The 20,515-nt window shown below is 39.4% G+C and overlaps 1 protein-coding gene across 2 annotated transcripts in view; it reads right to left on the minus strand.

Moving 5' to 3' along the window:
• Positions 1-9,394: 9,394 nt before the first annotated feature.
• The window catches only part of galnt6.1.S (polypeptide N-acetylgalactosaminyltransferase 6 S homeolog), a 38,953-nt gene continuing 27,832 nt past the window's right edge, over positions 9,395-20,515 (minus strand). For both annotated transcript variants that reach the window (XM_018250105.2, XM_018250106.2), the window contains 8 exons: positions 19,807-19,956; positions 19,173-19,407; positions 17,422-17,539; positions 16,792-16,992; positions 15,694-15,825; positions 14,876-14,977; positions 11,590-11,748; positions 9,395-10,526 (listed from right to left, as the gene is read on the minus strand). In XM_018250105.2, the coding sequence (XP_018105594.1) occupies positions 10,413-10,526; positions 11,590-11,748; positions 14,876-14,977; positions 15,694-15,825; positions 16,792-16,992; positions 17,422-17,539; positions 19,173-19,407; positions 19,807-19,956 (1,211 nt within the window). In that variant the 3' untranslated portion in view covers positions 9,395-10,412. The remainder of the gene's footprint in view (positions 10,527-11,589; positions 11,749-14,875; positions 14,978-15,693; positions 15,826-16,791; positions 16,993-17,421; positions 17,540-19,172; positions 19,408-19,806; positions 19,957-20,515) is intronic.

Below are 20,515 nucleotides of genomic sequence, written 5' to 3' on the forward strand. Positions count from 1 at the left end.
ATTGATATTAGTAAATTCACTAGGAAACTGGTGGTGCGTAAACATTTTTTACAGATAGAAGAGAATAGTGCCGATTTAGGAGGGATGGGTACTAATTTATGTGTAGATAGGAACGATCTCACACAGATCACTGAGCGGGTTAATGAAGTTGACGATACACGGGTGGGTGTTGAGAGGTTTCCGCTTTTTGTGGAGCAGAGAGCAACACATCTTTTGGAAACCCTACTTGATGAGAGTGGTGAAGGGAACACTAAAAAGTTGAGTGAGGATATACAAAAAATTAACCATCGAATGAGAGGTAAATCCAGGTTCTACCCAGTACATGGGCGTGGAGATTTAACAGATATATTCCAGGATTTAGTAGAACGTAATTTAATGAAACTTAAGGGAGAACAGGGAACTAAATATAAATCAGGGAATCTTACAAAAGAACAGAGAAAAGCATTAAATGAATTAAGCAACAATAAAGCGCTAACTATTAAACAGGCGGATAAGGGAGGACTTATAGTTGTACTAAATACACGAGATTACGAAAAGGAAGTATATAGACAATTAAATGATATTGAAACCTATAAAAGACTAGGAAGCAATCCACTGAGCTCTTATAAAAAAGAATTGGCGAACATAGCAAAATTTGGCAAACATGTAGGGGTGATCACAGACAGGATATGGAGTACTGTAGTTCCTGAAAATTCACAAACCCCAGTCTTTTACTATCTCCCGAAAGTCCACAAGGGGGAATTACCACCTAAAGGCAGACCGATTATTTCAGGGGTCTCCTCGTTAAATGAATGTCTGTCGGAACTTATAGACATGTTATTGCAGCCCCTAGTTAGGCGTTTGGGTTCCTACCTGAAAGATACAGGAGACCTGTTGGGAATACTACAAACGATGGAGTGGAAGGATACCTATGGGTGGGGTACAGCAGATGTGGTATCGCTTTACTCTAGCATACCACATGAAAAAGGGATGTTAGCAGTGGAATACCATTTAAACAAATATAGTGATTATACAGAGGACACTAAGAATTTTGTGCTGGAGGCGATCTGGTATTTACTTACACACAATTTCTTTATGTACAAGGGGGAATATTACCTCCAGGGGCGTGGTACGACGATGGGGGCGCGGTTTGCGCCAACATACGCCAATCTCTTCATGGGCTGGTGGGAGGAGAACCACGTCTTTGGGGGTGATAATATGCTCCTTGAACATGTAATACTGTATCGCCGCTTCATAGATGATTTGATTTTTGTATGGGGGGGAAGTAAGGAACAATTTGAGAATTTCATAGGCCAATTGGATAATGAGACATTAAATTTAAAATTTACCAATTGCTTTGATAGGGAAAATATAACTTATTTAGATTTGTCAGTAAGTATTAAAAACAACATCATAGAAACTACAACATATACCAAACCCCACACAGGTAATTCCTTATTGAGAGCAGACTCCTGTCACCCCAAGCATCTCAATGGAGGAATCCCTAAGGGACAGTTCATACGTTTACGCCGTAATTGCAGTACCGAGGAGAAATTTGTAGAGGAGTCGTGTAAATTACGAGATAAATTTCTGCAGAAGGGATATGATATGAAGGTGTTACAAAAGGCTTTTGAAATAGCATTAGGCTGTAAACGTGATGACTTGATAAGTAAGAGAGTCAAGACTGGGAAGAAGAAAGAAAGAAACATCCAAAATAATATAGAAATAGAGACTCTGAATGAGATTAGGAATGTTCAGAGAAAGCAGGAACAAAGGTTGATATTGAGCACTACATATAGTGCTCAATTCAATAAAATAAAGCAGATCGTGAATAGACATCTTCCAATACTATATGGGGATAGCATATTTAACTATTGGAACCAGGGGTACATGTAGTAGCGAAAAGAGCCCCCACCCTAAGGATGAGTTTATCCCCTAGTGCAGCTAGAGAGGAACGGAAAATCGATACATGGTTACATAGTATAGGGATGTTTAGGTGTGGGTCAAACAGGTGTGTCACGTGTGGAGTAGTTAGAGTGGCAGAAACCTTTACATGTAGTAGGACACGTGAGACATTTCAGATTAGGAATTACATAAATTGCAATACCAAGGCTGTGGTTTACCTTATAACCTGTCTAAAATGCCACAAGCAATATGTGGGTTGTACCATTAGGGGTCTCAAAAATAGAATAAGAGAACATCTTAATGCTATCAAATCAGACAATAGGAATACCCCTGTTTCAAGACACTTTAACGAATGTAATGGGGGGGATTTGAAATGGGTGGCTGTACAGGGTATAGAGAGGGTACATCTAGGACCCAGAGGAGGGGATCTGCAGGCCAAATTGCTGAGAGCGGAAGTGAAGTGGATATTTAAATTACATACTAGACAACCGGAAGGATTAAATTCAAGATTTGATATAAGTTGCTACTTTTGAGTGACATACACCAAACTAGTAATGGGATCGCAACATAGTTTTATAATTGCCACTGAGCAGAATGTAACAATAAAAGATACAGTTATACTGATATAGAAGGTTATGGAATAATAAATAATTAAGATTCGTTTTATATGAACTCATGAAGCATGAAATTTGTGTACTTATTATATAGAGAGATTTATATGGAATAGTATTTATATGCATACAGAGTCTGATCAATTAATTGGTTTTAAATGAATTGTTGTATAAACTCTTTTTTTAAATGTGTGTAAACAGTTAATATGTGAATATGTTAATGAAGCAGATGTGTATAAAAGACAAACATGCTAATGAGATTGGAGGTCTCTGAGGAAGTGCGTAGCCACGAAACGCGTCAGACCTCAGACGCTAGATGTTTGATCAGATGAGAAAATAAAGTTATACCTTTTTAACCATAACCTCGTGTGGGCGATTCCTTCGGGTGCCGGTGTGCGCTGCTACAAAACCTGTTGTGCCATGTTTAAAATGGGATTGATGTGAATGTTTAGTGCTGCTCGCAAAATAAAATCATTCACTGGCGAATATTATATTGCATACCTCCCAACTGTCCCTTTTTTGGAGGGACAGTCCCTCTTTTGACAGCTCAACCTGCAGTCCCTCATTTGTACTGGAAAGTCCCTATTTTCTCTGCACTGAACAGCCAGAAAAAGACAAAACGTTTCTAACTTAATTGGCTTTTAGCAGAGAGCTAACAGCCAACAGGTGCAAATAAGATACTTTGTAACAATTTTGAGACACAAAAAACAGTTAAGATAAGGAGAAATATTTACAAACTTTCATAACCGGCCAAATTTTGTTAAATGAACATGGTAATTAGGGGGTGTGGTCACAGAAAGGGGCGTGGTCAAAAAAATTTGCTGCGCTACGTGCGAAAAACATTTTTGGCCCTCTTTTTACTTCCAAAATGTTGGGAGGTATGATATTGCTAAGCAATATAAGCATTCACGGCTGCTGTGGAGTGTCGTTAAACATTTAGTCGCTTTTGCTATTATAACATTTTATTACATACGCTGCTACAGTGCGCAAAAGCCATTTGGTTGCAAACTTTGTGAGGAAGTTGTTGAGGTCAAACAAGGTCACTAACATCCACAATGGTCTTTGTGAGCGTTTTCTGCGCTAATGTAACATTACATTCCCCTATATGTTTTCTAATAGTGGGTCAGTTATTTGATAAAATATGGCAGCAGAATTATTACCGCATTGTCATTACAATGCAACTGGAATATTTTAGTGGAATGTTTCCCACCACCTGCTCTGCAGCTTTTTGCTGTGTAAATAGATTGTATGTGTGGAGTTATTTCCATTCATAGATATTGCAGTAACTCCCTGGATCATGATAACTTATGTAAACAGAAACTGCTCTTTACATTAGAAAGGGGGAGGAGCTACGAGGTTCAACCAGTTTCAGAAATTGATTAAAATGAACTTCCCTTGCTCTCGCTGAGCGGTTGATACTGGTACAAATGAGCTACATTGCAATACTATTCAGTGTATTTCTGTACATTCTTCTTCCTGAATAAACATACACTTGCTATATATGGGCCAGGAATGGCCTGAAACAGTGTTGGATATATAGCTTTACAGCATACCGCCCAACATTAGAAAAATGGAAAGAACGACAAAACTATATGCGACAACATTTTTTGACTATGCTATTTTATGGCCACACCCCCTAATTATGTAAATTTTACAAAATTTGGCAGTTTTGAAAGTATGAACACATTTCTGGGCATTTTAGGGCCATGTTTTATGTGTATAACAGTTTTGCTAATTTACGGGAAATTGTCCTTTAAGTTGTGAGTCACAGTTCTCCCAAGAGACTTGTTTAGCTTAGTTAGAATTAAGTGATGCGCACTGAGCCGATACTCACGGGCAGGGTCGGACTGGGCCGGCGGCACACCAGGAAAAAACCCGGTGGGCCCCACCGGCCCAGATCCGCTCCCTGCGTCTCTGTCTCTCTTCCTGCAGCGGCAGAAAAATCTAAGTCAGCGCACATGAACGGCAGGTGGGGGGTGGTCGCAGCAAAAAAGCAAAGTGCGTGGGCACACGAGTGGTGAGGGGGCCCTGAGGCAGCAGCCCCGGGTTAGATGGGTTCGGCCCGACCTTTTAAGTACCTTTTGCGGGTTTTAGGTTGAGCTCTTCGGTCTGCTCTCCCCTTGCACTGCTGGATTCTGATTTTATAGGCACGCTCCTGCCCCGCCCCTTTTGGGATGCCACTGGCAGGGTGGGTTGGCATGGGTCTATAAGTAAAAGAAGAAAGCTGAGTGCAGGAGAGCTTGCGTTGGACGGGTGTGGGCTTTGGTTAGGTGCAGGTCGAGTTTTTCTAGACCCATCACTATAACAATTGTGTCTTCACTTATCTAAGCATCTAAGTGCAAGTGCTCTCTGCCAAAAAGCCTCTTTGTATATTTTTTTTGTCGGTGCAGGAGATCAAAAAGAAACTCATGACATTTCAGTAAGAAACCCGGTACTGCGGGACTGTCCTGCAGAAAACGGAATAGTTGGGTGGTATTCTTACAGTGACCCCTATCTTAATGCCAATAGGTTTTCTGGACCTTGCCCTTAACTGTTTTGTGACCCTTCACTGATGTAGGTTCATCTATTTTGTATCACCTAGTAAATACTGGTAAATCTTTCCAGAAAAAGTTAAGGCGGCATAAGTAAAGCATTTGTTACTCTTGTGAATAAATCTGTATCCTGAGATTCCAGCACAAAACAAAAGGCATCTAAGAAAACCGTCTCTCTCTCGCTGGACCATACCCATCTCCCTCACCTGAGCAAGCTACATCACATATGGCAATGGTAGGTGACAATCACAAGGCCCTAGACTTTAACAAATAAATGAATATATAATGTTTCAGGCGAATGTCATCATTTTACTAATATGAGAGAAGTGATATGAAACCTGTTTAGTTCAGACATTTTACAGGAAGAGCTGTTCTATAGTTAAAGTGATCTGCCTTTAACAGTAGAGGTGGGAAGGACTAGAAAAACAGAATGCTGAATGTTATGCTCAAGAATATATTTTCTTTTTTGAGTGCAGCTCTCTATTGGCTGGTCATCAAGGTGGAAACTCCTTCAGATACATTTGAGAATACATGAAACCATTTGTTAACATGCAATGGCCTTTCAGATCAGACCAGGTATCCTCAAAACACGACTAGGGCACCCAGCAGCCTGCAACCCGAGTGATCCAATGTACCAGGAGCAAAGGCATATTCACAAAACTTTGAACATTTTTCATTTGTATTTTTTATTACTGAATTGTTGGGAAAAGAGAGCATATTTGTCAGCTGGATCCCCCCAACCTCCAAAAATATGTTGTTGCTTGCTCAAGTATACTTATACATTGTCATAGGTGTGGAAAATCAACATCGAAAGATCAATAATTGTCACATTAGAAGGTGAAAGGACCTGTGACATAACACAACTACAATGAATTGAACAGGTGAAAGAAATACAAAATAAATACAGTATCACTATACATTGATTCAATAACTTTTTCCTTTCCTCGCCATATACACACCCTTTAAGCTTTGCACAGAGTTCTTGTATTATTACTTATTTCACCCAGAACGCACCCACTTTTCTTGAAAAAGGGCAGCAGACAAAGCTGCCAATAGATTATGAAAAATTCATACACATTGCAACATCTCAGTTCTAACATTCACACAGAATTTAATAATTAAAAAAAAAAAAAAGGTAATTTAACAAAATGAATAGAAAGAACAAGATAAGACATTAAAATATCATTCAAAGAAGCCCATGAATTGTAACAGAATCTTGAAAGGGGCTGTAGTTTTTGTGGCATCATATAATCCGATACCTTTGTCTTCATAGTTACATAGTTAAATTGGGTTGAAAAAAGACAAAGTCCATCAAGTCCAACCCCTCCAAATGAAAACCCAGCATCCATACACACACCCCTCCCTACTTTTAATTAAATTCTATATACCCATATCTATAGTAACTATAGAGTTTAGTATCACAATAGCCTTTAATATTGTGTCTGTCCAAGAAATCATCCAAGCCATTCTTAAAAGGCATTAACTGAATCAGCCATCACAACATCACCTGGCAGTGCATTCCACAACCTCACTGTCCTGACTGTGAAGAACCCCCTACGTTGCTTCAAATGAAAGTTCTTTTCTTCTAGTCTGAAGGGGAGGCCTCTGGTACGGTGATCCACTTTATGGGTAAAAAGGTCCCCTGTTATTTGTCTATAATGTCCTCTAATGTACTTGTAAAGTGTAATCATGTCCCCTCGCAAGCGCCTTTTTTCCAGAGAAAACAACCACAACCTTGACAGTCTCCCCTCATAATTTAAGTCTTCCGTCCCTCTAACCAATTTAGTTGCACTTAGTCTCTGCACTCTCTCCAGCTCATTTATATCCCTCTTAATGACTGGAGTCCAAAACTGCACTGCATACTCCAGATGAGGCCTTACCAGGGACCTATAAAGAGGCATAATTATGTTTTCATCCCTTGAGTTAATGCACTTTTTTATGCAAGACAGAACTTTATTTGCTTTAGTAGCCACAGAATGACACTGCCCAGAATTCGACAACTTGTTAACTACAAAAACCCCTAGATCCTTCTCATTTAAGAAAACTCCCAACACACTGCCATTTAGTCTATAACTTGCTTTTATATTATTTTTGCCAAAGTGCATAACCTGCATTTATCAACATTGAACCTCATTTTCCAGTTTGCTGCCCAGTTTTCCAATTTAGACAAATCACTCTGCAAAGTGGCAGCATCCTGCATGGAACCTATAGTTCTGCATAATTTAGTATCATCTGCAAAAATAGAAACCGTACTTTCAATGCCCACCTCCAGCTCATTAAGCACCATGGACTGTGCAACTTTTATGTCAAATTCCACCAACAGTTTTAATACAAGTTGAACGTATGCAGCAAAGACAATATATTAATTTTTTACAGAGTTGTTATGAATAAGGATACATATCTAATATATTTTATCCATAACAACTATATAGAGAAGGGGCCAGATTAGCATTCCGAGACTGGCCATCATATGTCCCACAAATACCAACTTAATCACCCTTCCTTAAACAATATCCAGAATGTTATGTATGCTTATTGCTTATCACACCGTTATTTATCATTTTGCAGTTTGGCAGAATGTGTTTGAATGAGATATTAATGCTCATTGTCAGAGTGAGGGAAGGCTTTTGGGGAGATTGGTCCCCTTCGGGCGACTTCAGAAAACTAATCGGCGCGTGTGATTAGCACCGACAATTAGCGCTGGCGATTTTTCATTTTAGCCGGCGCAGAGTGAGGGAAGGTGTTTGGGGAGATTGGTCGCTGCAAAGGCGAGGCGATTAGTCGCCAGACGATCAATTCTCCCCAAAACACCCAGTGTGACCTTACCCTTAAAGTAGAAAGTAGCGTTTTGGTGTGTTTTGTATGTGGAGGTGGCATGATTAATTCCGTACTTACCTGGGACATTTTATGTGCTCAGCATCAAAGGTTAATGCCTAGGCATGGTACAGTTTTAAAGGTATACATCATATACACCTCAGTCACCTGGCTAGTCTGTGGCAGATACTTTTCTAGATAAAGCTATACAAATGCAACAAGCCATGGTTCAACAACAGCAGTAGCAGTTTAGTATAAAAACCTAGAGTAGGATTGTTTTCAGGTAATCTGGATCAGCACCTGTTCATATGTTGGCCCAAAGGAATTCGATTTTATGATGGAACTCTGCAGGCAACATTCATTTTTGCAAAACGACTCACAGCTTGAAAAAACAGATAGAAGATAAAATGTATGGAAGTATATTTGATCATCTTAAGACATAGTGCCCAGAACAATTTCTCAAAGTTTATTGCATTTTAACATATGGACAAGAATGGTCAGATGGGCGAAATGGTCCATGATGCTATAAAGGCACTTTTAAAGTATATTCTGCAGCAGAGGCTAACAGTAACAGTTTAGCAGCTCACTGTTATATGTACAAATAGAAATAAAGCACTGTGTTAGAACATAGCCACATACTGATCTTAAAAGCTTCAGGCTTTAAACTAGAAGCACTTGAGACCTCATGTCATTGTTTAAAAAGCATCTTATCTTAGCTATTTTGGCTGTATTTTGTGGTTCTACATGTGCGTGAGATACAGAACAGCACAGCGTTTCTTGCTAAGCAGAGAATAAATTATGCACAGAGCAAAACAAGACAATTAAATAAATTAGAAAGTAGAAATAAGCCTCTATTAAAAGAAAACAAAATTTCAGAATGTTGTTTTTTTAACGTTTATAGCCTCTTTAGCGATTGAGATGTGTCACCAAACATGCAGTTCATCCAAATCATTTAAAACCCTTCTACCAAAGTGCCGGCAAGCCACCTCTTAGAAATGTAGTAGGGTGAACTATAACTCCCAGTGGAATGTATTTTAGTAAAGTAAAACATGCACACATCCCTATGTGTATTCCTATGTGGTTTATGCATGTTGTTGTTTGAGTGATGATGCAGCATATCTCTATAGGAGGAAAAAACACATTAAGTAGAAATGGCTGCTGCTGATAATCTGTAATGAAGACCAAACAAATGGAACAAAAGAGCACTGCTGGCTTTTATGTGTAATTGATTCATATAAGATGTATGTGATTATTATAAAGGTATAAAAATGATGCATTTCAGAAGGATAATAACCCTGTGCAAACAACAAGGTCCATACACAATTAGTCTGCAGACATAGGAGTAGAGGAACTTGAGTGGCCTGCATAAAGCCTTGAGCTCAAGTCAACTGCACACCAGTGTCATGAATTGGAAGGGACGATTGTCCCACATCAGTACCCAACCTGAATGCTGCCGGTCTTCCTAGAGGAGTAGAGGGTAAAGATTCTATTAGCAGCAAATGGAGGACCACCTTCACACTAATACCCTCGGATTTTGAATGAGATGTTAGACAGTATATAGTGTATCTTCGTTAATAAAAACAAACTGACTGATTAGACGGACACAAGATCATCCTGAAAAAACTATTAAAGTAAACATAAGCAAGTAGGATTTCTTCTTATGGAACAAATAAATACTACGTGTCACAGTAATTTAGTCTTGTATTGTGCTCCATAATGCCTTTTATGGACATGTGGAAAACAAAACAAAACCAACCCTTCATATTAATAAAAAGCAAATACAATCAGTAAAATGTTACTCTTATTAAAAGCAGACTGCGCATTTAATATTCAGCTCTTACAAATAGCCAGATAAATTACTTATCACTATGTAACTCAGTCCAGCAAGCTGAAGGGCATTATTCAGATCATTTAACCCAAAGTTTACTCCCTTCGGTTTGAAATTTCTCGCTTGCAAAAGCATGGTCTTATAGCACCAGTACCATACAGTTTGGGCTGGTTTGTCTTCTTATGTTCAAAATGTTTGAGGTCACTGTTCCAAAATATCAAGATCTATTAATAAAAGGCAATCTGCAAAAATATTGTCTAAATGTAAAGATGTCAGTTGATTTCTAATGTTCGGCTGGCAAGACCCAAGACTATTTCTAGGGAGGAACTGTTCTTATATTTCAAGTCCTCAATGAAGAAACAAGAAAAACTTCCTTGACTGCACTTGTAGTTGTTTAATTCAGTCTGTATATAAAATGAGCAGATGGTGGAGAGAGACTGCAGATTTGATTCCATGACTTCAGTTTGGCTTAAGACACTAGCATTTTGGTGCAGTCCTAAAACCTGTGTTCATATTATCTGGGTTTATTTGGTTTTCCACTGCTTGTGTAGGGCACATTTGTAAAAAATAAACACATCTGTGAAGGACAATATGGGAGTTCTTGTATATTTGATGAAACATCCAAAATGGATCACTTTGGTCACTGATAGATCCTTTCATAAGGTCCAGTGCATTAAAAAGGCACTTAAGGCATAGTGGTAGCTGGAACTACTAGTACCCACCAGCTACTATTGCTCAAAGAATTTAGCTGAAGCCCCAGCGTTGGTGAATGTCTGCAGGGTTGCATTCTGCAGTGGATGGGTGATCGCCTCGTGCTGTCAAACACATGCTGGAACCCACATTTCTAAGTAAACGATCCTGTATAGAGAAAGAATTTCATATATATATATATATATAGAGATATATAAAAGCAGGTTAAGAACATTGTGTCATTTAATTATATCATGGCTTAAGATCTACAATTGTAAATGGTTGCGTGCAAAAAATATTGGATCCTGCCTGTAACCGTAAAGGTAGGAAGTACTCCTGTTTAGAACCTGTCAATGGGAACTGAAGAAGTAGCAGGTCTTTACTCTAGATTACTTAAACCATACTAAGGATTGTTGAATTTCAAACACTGTGCTATGGTAAGTGATGAATAACACCACTGGTGATTGTATGGCTCACTTATGAAAGCATAGGTGTAAAGAGTTCAAATAGATACACAGTTTTGCATGCTCTAACATGATTTGTAAAGATACTTATTCCTATAAACACTCCCAAATTCAAGCTTGGAGGAGGTGTTACTTCCAGAGTTCAATAAGAACAGTGGTTGTCAAACTTTTTTCAGTTCAGGCCCCAACTAAAGATCTAGCCTTTGGCCAGGACCTCCCTTCAATGTCCAACCCTTGGTTATGGCTGCCTTAGCTCTTGAAATGAATACAGATATAGGTATAATATTGGTCAAAATATCAATCATAATATTAAGAATGTCTAAGTCAGCAAATGCATATTCATCATCATCATCATCATATATTTATACAACAACAACAAGATACGCAGTGGGTGTATCTAGGAATGGACATTCTCCCCAGATTCTTACCCTAACAGACCTTCAGACTGAGCTTCCCCTACTCAAAGCTCAAAACTCAAATGGTTTGAGAACCAGTCCCTTAGAAGGTGGCACTAACTCATGTTTGCATGACATGCTGATGTCTTTGAGGCCACTGGACTTAAGTGGAATGTGGACAGAAATGCAGGAAGACAAATGTCATTTGTGTGCAACTTAGATGCTAATTTAGTTCTGAACTAGTGAACTGCAGAGGACTGCTATTGTGTGAGAATTCTGAGTAAAAAAAATGCAATAAAATGTTGTGCTTTTTTGGTAAATGAGGCCCTGTGTGTATTAGTGAGAAGATATATTTTTCACTGTATCCCTTACCTTTGTAAGCTCCCATTCTTCATTGCCTGGCACAGTTGTCTTTTTCCCCTTGTACTGGCATTCTCCAAGCTCCACTTGCCCAGGACCATATTTGGAACGCAAACATAGTTGCTTCGCAATGTTATGGCGTAGTTCCTTGTGTGTGCTATATTCGAAGTACTGCAGAGCAACAGAAAATAAAAAAAATAAACATTATTATAACAACAGTATCCTCGTGAGGCAACTTTGGGCGACTTCGGAAAACGAAACACTCCGAGTGCCATCCCGCTGGTGATTTAGATTCTAGCCGCCGGGAAGGCAGTTTGGGGAGATTCGTCGCCCTGAAGAAGAGGCGACTAATGGATACAATATCCATTACATGGCTTTCAGACCTTCACTCTTTCTCCCCTACATAAAGAACATTATACAGTATACCCAAAGATTTACAGCATTACTCAGAAACCAAACCAAGCGATACAGATCATAATCTTGGTTTATATCCCAGGGTTCCAATGAATCCAGGATTCGGTTCGGGATTCGGCCAGAATTCGGCCTTTCTCAGCAGCAGGATTCGCGAACCGAATCCTAATTTGCATATGTAAAGTAGGGGCGGGGAGGGAACTGTGTTTTCAAATCATGTGTTTTCAAAATCAAAGTTTTCCCCCTCCCACCCCTAATTTGCATATGCAAATTAGGATTTGGTTCGGTATTCGGTCGAATCTTTCGCGAATGATTCAGGGGTTCGGCCAAATCCAAAATAGTGAATTTGGTGCATCCCTAGTCTCCAGGGTATGAATTTAAAGCACAAGTGTTTTTTAAAATACAGCTTTCTATTCCCTCGAATTCTCGGTGTAGGAATCGATTCTATTACCGCATATCTCAGTTGGGAAGAATTATGTCCCGCTTGTTTAAAATGATGAGGATCTGACAATTTTACTATTTAATTCCCAACAGAACAATGCTGTGGAATTCAATCTTGTATGGGCTGAACGGTTTCCACATGGACACTGGATGTAGTAAACTACATAATTTGAAGAACATGTATGATAATCCCTTTTTTAATTAAATGAAATAGATCATAAAGGAGGTTTAAAGACTGTACAGGGGGAATTAGAGAGCTCATTATAAAGAGCTGCAGACTGAGTATTTTCTTTAATGCCCCCTGTACAGCCCTTAAACCTGCATCATTGTATATTTAAGTGATCAAGCGGAGCACTACATTTATACAGATATATATCGTCTATGACAGGGGTGTCGAAATTTTTTGCAACGAGGGCCAGATTTGGTTAGGTGAAAATGTGTGGGCCTGACATTCTTTGAACCATTAACACCATTTAACTCATTTAAATAAGGAATCGTGTAGCCGTAATATTTGGGCACATTAGTGAAATGATCTGCCACTTGGTCTATACTGCTGCCTGTGTGCTGAAGGTGTTAGCAATAGACACGTACTGGCACGTAGTGACGCACCGCTCTCGCATACTTCCTAAGCGCTGAAGGTGCAATAGAAGTATTGACGTGCCAGTACTGTAAAGTAAAGAAGTATGTGAGAGCGACGCGTCACTATGTTCCAGTACGTGTCTATTACTAACACCTTCAGCACACAGGCAGCAGTATAGACCAAGTGGCAGATCATTTCACTAATATTACAATAGAAGTATTGACGTGCCAGTACTGTAAAGTAAAGAAGTATGTGAGAGCGACGCGTCACTATGTGCCAGTACGTGTCGCGTCACTATGTGCCAGTACGTGTCTATTACTAACACCTTCAGCACACAGGCAGCAGTATAGACCAAGTGGCAGATCATTTCACTAATATTACTGCTACATCTACGTGATTCCTGATGGAACTATGCTGGCGGGCCGCATTATTATTAATTTCATGATGGAGGCTCAGGGCCAGTGTAAATTTGATAAAGGGCCGCAACTGGCCCGCACTTTGGACATGCCTGCTCTATGATAAGAATAGAATAAAGTTTGCAGCAAAGGTAAGGTTTAGTATAAGTGCTCAGAAATACAATATCCCTAACATGTTACAGTTCTTGGCTGTGTCTCTACTATTACATTTTCTATTACAGCCAACCCAGCAGTGGGTATGTTTTCTACCTTTACAAAATACAGCTCACAGTGCTAGATCACACGTGGCATTTTTCACTGCTGGCAGAGGAACAGCATCGGATGAAATGTTATTATTGCACTGAGAACAAATGGATTTTTGAGCTGAAATCCACCAGCTGACAAAATGCCATGTACACGGCACATACTGTTATAGCTTGTCGTCCCTCATGTCACATAATATAAATCCCAATACCAAGAGAACTGTATAAAATATGTAGTGCCAAAATGCAAACAGTGTAAATTACTTGATGTTTTTCTAAAGCTCTCATTCTGGCCCTGGCTTTAGAGTAGAGCACAGAAATAAGGTTACCAACCTTTTGCAAACAACAGAATATACAATATCACAATAAATGTTTGATATTTTCTTAAGCTATTGTTAAACTAAAATCTGTCTCATCCCTTGGCAGTTAGAGAGGAGAACTAAACCCCCTTGCTTATAAAAACCCCTTACCCTCCATAGTCCCCCCTCCCTGCCCCCCCCCATACTGGTGTTAACATCTGTAAATGCTCCTAAACCTAAGATCCTAAGCCTATTATTACTCCTCGTTGCAGAGTCAGCGCAGCGGAGTTCGCAAATGCCATCTTCCAGCGATTTGGTAATCTTTGGGTCTTCTTCCTGCACTTCCATCACTTTCGGTGCATGTACAGTTATCAAGAAGCGGAAGACTGCACCAACTGCGCATGCGCCGATACAACGCTTAATTAACGAAGATTACCAAAGGGTGGAAGATGGCCCTCGTGAGCTCTGCTGCACTGACTCTGAAACAAGGGGTAATTACAGGCTTAGGGTCATTTACAGATGTTGACACCTGTGTGGGGGGGAGCAGGGACTATGGAGGGTAGGGGTTTTTATTAGCAAGAGGGTTTAGTTCTCCTTTAAAGGCTAGAGACACACACAGGTTCCACATATCTATTAAAGCATTTTTCAAAGTTGGGGGCTTTGACATTGCTGCATTAAACCTAGTCTTAGCTGGCCCTGCCCATCATCTAATTCCATGACATGGGTACATTACTAGACTCAGGTAGATATGCACAACAGAGGATTCTGGTAGTGGCTGGGGACTGAAATAGGCTTGCGGGTTTCAGCAGGCTGATTTCGGCCCAGTCTGGCCCTAGCCTAAGTATGTATCTGGCACACAAAGCACACTACCCATTTCAACAGAAACAAGTGATAGTACCACCAACATACCTGGTTGCCGCCCATTCCATGACATGGATACATTATCAGTGGCTTTCCACCATGATTGTTCTCCCCTACATCAAGGCAGTGCTGAGTTCCTTCATTTTTAACCTGTAAAGAAAAATAAGGCTCATAAAGGAACACTTCTGGCACGTCCCCACAAGAGAGGCCCATTCATAACAGGAGAATTGAAAGCAAGAAACTGGTTATAATTCCTTTTAGAAAAAAAATATATATTTTTTACGCACAAACATTCACATTTGATAGCGGTACTTTAAATAAGGTTTACCAGATCACTTGAAAATCCAGGGACATGTCTAGAAAATCCAGCTGGAAGGGTGGTACTGATCAATGCAACCCTGCAACATGCATTTATTAGACTTGTCCCTGAATTTTCAAGTGATCTGGTAACCATAATAGCTAGAAACACCTAGAACCATAACTGCACAGTTAAACGGATTCTAGGTTGATCTATCTGCAATAAAGAATAGCGCCCAGCACTGCACACGCAGCATTGAGGGTGAAGGTAGCCCTTTAGAGAACAATGCAGCCCAATAAATAAGGCTTTTGGCAAAAATGGTAGATACAGAAAGAGCTGGCATTGCCATGCTTGGCATCAGCCTTATGGGGAAAGAAGATCACTAAATATATAATCATTAAATTAAAGACATAAGCTGAGTGTTAACAAACCTTCCTGCATCTCTTCATCACCTAGGGCACCTAAAGGCATTGCATACTATAGGCCCTGCAAACAAGAGCTCACAATTTTAAATATCTGTAGGTCGAATTCATCCACATTTAAGACGTTATAAGGGCACATCACTTACCGCACCAAAATATGTAGGATCCCGGTCAGGTACAAACAATTCAGGATAGATATTTTCTAGGTACCATGTGAAGTTCTTACAATGCAGGTCTGCTTTCAACTTGAGTCTTTTAGAAATGTCGCCAAAGGATTTCTAAAAAAGTCAATAAAATAAAACATTGGAAGCATGGGTGCAAAGGAACAAATCAGACAGTCTGCCCTGACAGCAGCATTGAAAGACATTTTATACATAAATCTGTATGCGACTGTTCTATTTTCCTACCACTAGATGGCAGATTAGGATTCCAAACTGTTCGATCGAGCAAATGTAACTTCTGCAAATACTGTTAGTAGCAAACTGAATGTATGAGTAGAGCACTACAAGTATAAGCTATCAAAGCAATTAAGATAAAAGCACATTAACCCCCTGTGCATTGGGCAGACTTTCAGATTTGGTCCATGCACAGTACAGCACTTTGTACTGCATAATGGCTAAGTCATAAGGCTGGTGGCACACAGTAAGATTCGGTGGAGATTAGTCTCTTCTTCGGACGACTAATCTCCCCAAAATGCCTTCCCTTCCAAAGTCGCCCAAAATTTCCTCGTAAGGCAACATCGGGCGACTTTGGAAAACGAATCGATACATATGCCATCCTGCCAACGATTGCCGGCTGGAAGGCATTTGGGGAGATTAATCGTCCTAAGAAGAGATTTGTCGCTGGGAGACTAATCTCCCCCGAATCTTACCTTAGCCTTAGAGGTGCAGGCGATTCACCTTTACTAATGCGATGGGGAAGGGGTGCCTAAGAATTAGACACTACACAGTGAATCAAGATTTCCTAGTCCTTTCAATGGACATTCTACAAATGGTTTTGCTACCCATATGGCCACCAACCCACTATCCATAAGCAATGTTTGTAGTTGGCGATAAAGTTGTAAAAGCCACAAATTTTGCTCCAGGTCTAGAATCCTGCTATAATTGGGCCTTGCAAGGATTTCGAACTATGCAGGAGTTCTACTATATAGATGCAGGCAGAAAAATAATATTAAAATTGTAATCAAACATATATGCACATACACACAAACAATATGGAGAAAACTATGCATCTATAATACATACCTCTTTAACCATTTTTGCAGCCTGCTCATTTCTCCGGTAGTATATGATTTTATAGTCATCCATCCACACCTCTGCCAGGCGCACCTGGTTCCTGGAGATCACCTGGGTACCCTTGGGGAAACTATGAGGACTCTTTGTGCGGAAAACATGACCAACAACAGAGCAGGGAATGATTTCCAGCTGCCCGCCACACTGCCAGACCTAAAGGAATATTGGTATGTGCCATTAGCAGAGTGCAGACATGAGTCAGGAGCTGAGTCACAGGCCCAGCACGAAGCAGTTGCTCACATACAGAGAGAGAATCATTCTGCAGTAGCATGTGCAGCCCTTTTTGGAATGACATAAATTACATAAAAGTCTTGTGAAAAAAATTAAGGCAGCAATTAAGAACTTGTTGCACATTACTTGCTACCATTTAACAAGGTTAAGTGTATCTTCTCTATTTATGGAATAATTTGGCTAAATAAGCTTTTAGTGTTATTTCTTTATTAGTATCCTGCACTATGACAGATGTAAGTGTGCATAACTCTATAAAACATAATAAAAACACCTATAGATGCACATAAAAGTCCACCGCTCATTAACCACCATCTGTGCCCCCCTCCACAATAAGGCACAAAAGGAAATTACCCTAAAAGACATTTCCACATTTTCTCCTCCCCAGATTTCCATGTCTTCATCATATGATCCAATGTGCTCAAAGTATTCTCTGGAGATGGAGAAGAGACCTCCGGCAAACGTAGGAGACCTAGGATAGTGAGAGACCCTTGTTAGCGACCAATATACAACTAACTCAAGTAAGCATTTTCACTCACAGTTTAATTTCTTTATTTTATCATCTGTCCTTGGATTAGAAACGATGAAGGATGTAGTAAGATGCTGCCCAGTCGCATGTCCAGTGACTCTGTGTTGATAGAGACAGTACTTCGACTATCGAATGGTCGAACGATTTAGTTCGCATCCTTCGATTCGAAGTCGTAGTCGAAGGTTGTAGTAGCCCATTCAATGGTCGAAGTAGCCCAAAAAACACTTCGAAATTCGAAGTTTTTTTACTTCGAATACTTCACTCGAACTTAGTGAATCGGCCCCTTAAAGAAACATTTAGAGAAATGTGCCAAAAACCAGCAGTCATCACCTGATCTTAATGGACAACCCTTCCTTATGTTGGTATTTGCTATTATATATAAGCAAAGGCGCTGCCTCTGATTAGTTTCAAGCAATTTAGAGTCAGTTTTTTTGATTGGCATGTCAGGAAACAGGAGGCTTTTACTGGTGGACCCTGGCCTTAGTGGGACCTTTGCCCTTTCTGGGGAACAGAGCATTTCTACCTTTTTCAGGTTCCACTTGTGTTTCATATTTTCCCAGCAGTGAGACCGATAGGAAAGAGTTATTTTGGGAATCTGTGACAGTTAGGGAAATGATTAAGGCATAATTGATTGTCACAGATAAGCAGGAGGATCCAGGGAAGCTGTGAATTTTAAGGAGCTGGCAGGAGGTGTTTCTCGATGTCTATGGGTGGACAAGAGCTAATAGAAAAAGCTGAGAAAACTGTCAATTAACTTCAATGCGCTTGGAATGACACGAATTTACTTCAGTGCATTTGCTACAAGAATCCAATGCATTTGGTGAAATTTAAACAAAATTTCACCATTTCACAAATATTTCGGCTAAAAAAAGTGAGGCAGTTTAGCTCATCACACAAAGGATACAGTTTCTGCATTTTTGTAGTTTGTGTTTTTATTATTACTATTATGGACAAATAAAGTAAAAAGTGAATTAAGTAACCTTAGGTCATTCTGACTGACAGTAGGAGAAGTCAGAAGTTCCTGTAATGGGTGTAAAATTTTGAGGAAGGAAAGCACTAGAGTTTTGTCAGTTCCTTACCAGTACAGGTGGTAAGGTCCTGACGAAAGTTGGACATATACTTGCTTTTTGTATAATAAGAAAAAAAAGAACGGAAAGTTTGATCTGGAGTGTTCGCTCCTGGATAACAATAATTAAAATCTGGTTGTTCATTTTCCTAGAGAAAATATCATTTCACTTGTGCTGTATGTGTATGGATTTCCCTGTGTATAAAATGGACTATAAAACAGATCAAACCCAAGAGGTTACATACTCAATACCTAACTGATATTATTATTATTATTTATTATTAACATGTATTTATATAGCGCCAACATATTGCGTCGCACTGTAAAGTAAATGTGATTATACAACTAAATCACATGAATTATATACATAGAACATATGGAGTTACATACATCACAATCAATAATCAGTATTAATTACTTAATGGGATATGTTCCCTGTTTATAAAATGGACTATAAAACAGATCAAGCCCAAGAGGTTACCTACTCAATACCTAACTGGTATTACTTACTTAATGGGATATGTTTCATCTTTTCGCCGTAACTTCTCAGCTTCTGGGATTGCTTCCCAGCCAAATGTCAAACTCCAGTCAAAGTTTCCACGGCTGTGTGTTTTGCCATACTGGACCGGTTTGGCAAACTCAAAGCTGTTGAGGTCTATAGTTGTGATGTCTGGACTGACAACAGCAGTGTGATCTTCTGCAATTCTTGACAACAAAGGTTCCAGCCAACCGTGAAAACATTCACCTGGTTAATAGTGAAGGTTAAAAGGTTATTATGGTCAGTGAATTAAATGTGCAGTTAGTAAAATATTGCTCCCTTCAATCTACTAAGACACCATTATATTATGGAGCAGTTCAACATTAATGTGCTCTGGCATCAAAGGATCTAAAGTGACAATTACAGAAATATGCCCTCTAATATTCTTAGAAAACTCCTGAAACACTGACTTAGGTGTAAGAAGAAGTTTCCCTTCAAAGTTCTTAAATACCTGCACATGGTTGAGAAACTCTCTTGTATGTTAGTACAGGGGACTTTTTGTTGGCAAGATACTGGATAGCTCCTGGGTAGGAAAGATAACATCTCTCCCTGTGTCATATATCCTATTAATCCTCAAACTACTGCCTACAAGGTTTTAGTACTTACAGTGGGCATCCAGGAAGGTCAACACTTCACCCGTGGCAACGCTGGCACCCAGCAACCTTGCTGTAATTAATCCCTTTCTCTCTTTCTGTCTTGCAATTTTCACAATCTGTAATGACTTTACGTAGTCGTCCAGTTTTTCCTTCAGATATTCTGTAAAGAAAGAAAGACAAAATACAATAAAAGGCATTTATAGAACTTGAGGAAGGAAGTAGCTTGCTCCATTCTGTTCAAACGTCACCAAAATCTGTATAGACTAACATAATATGGCACACACAAACATCTTTCTGTGATCTTTAAATTCATCATAATCATCATTTATTTATATAGCGCTGTCAAGATACGCAGTGCTTTACTGCAGTTATAACAAACAGGGAATAAATGGTGGATAACGAACAAGGATTACAGAATACAATGGGGTTAGAAGGACCTAGAGATTAGAGTTTACAAACTAAAGGTTAAGGTTCAATTGAGACATTAGGAATATATAAACACTTTGTCATTATAACCAAAATGGACTGAAATCTATCAAATTAGCCTAAAGGGTCCTAAAGGATAATAAAACCCCAATTTCATATTATATTTTTTTAATGTATAAGAAACTCTGCTCAGAAAGCCACCCTCTACTATGCCCCCACAATACACCTTCGATATACAGCAAAGCAAGATCCTATGTACAAGTTATTCTGAATTGAGAAAGCCAGTTGGATGA

This window comes from Xenopus laevis, chromosome 2S (genome assembly GCF_017654675.1).
Source record: "Xenopus laevis strain J_2021 chromosome 2S, Xenopus_laevis_v10.1, whole genome shotgun sequence".
NCBI lineage: Eukaryota > Metazoa > Chordata > Amphibia > Anura > Pipidae > Xenopus > Xenopus laevis.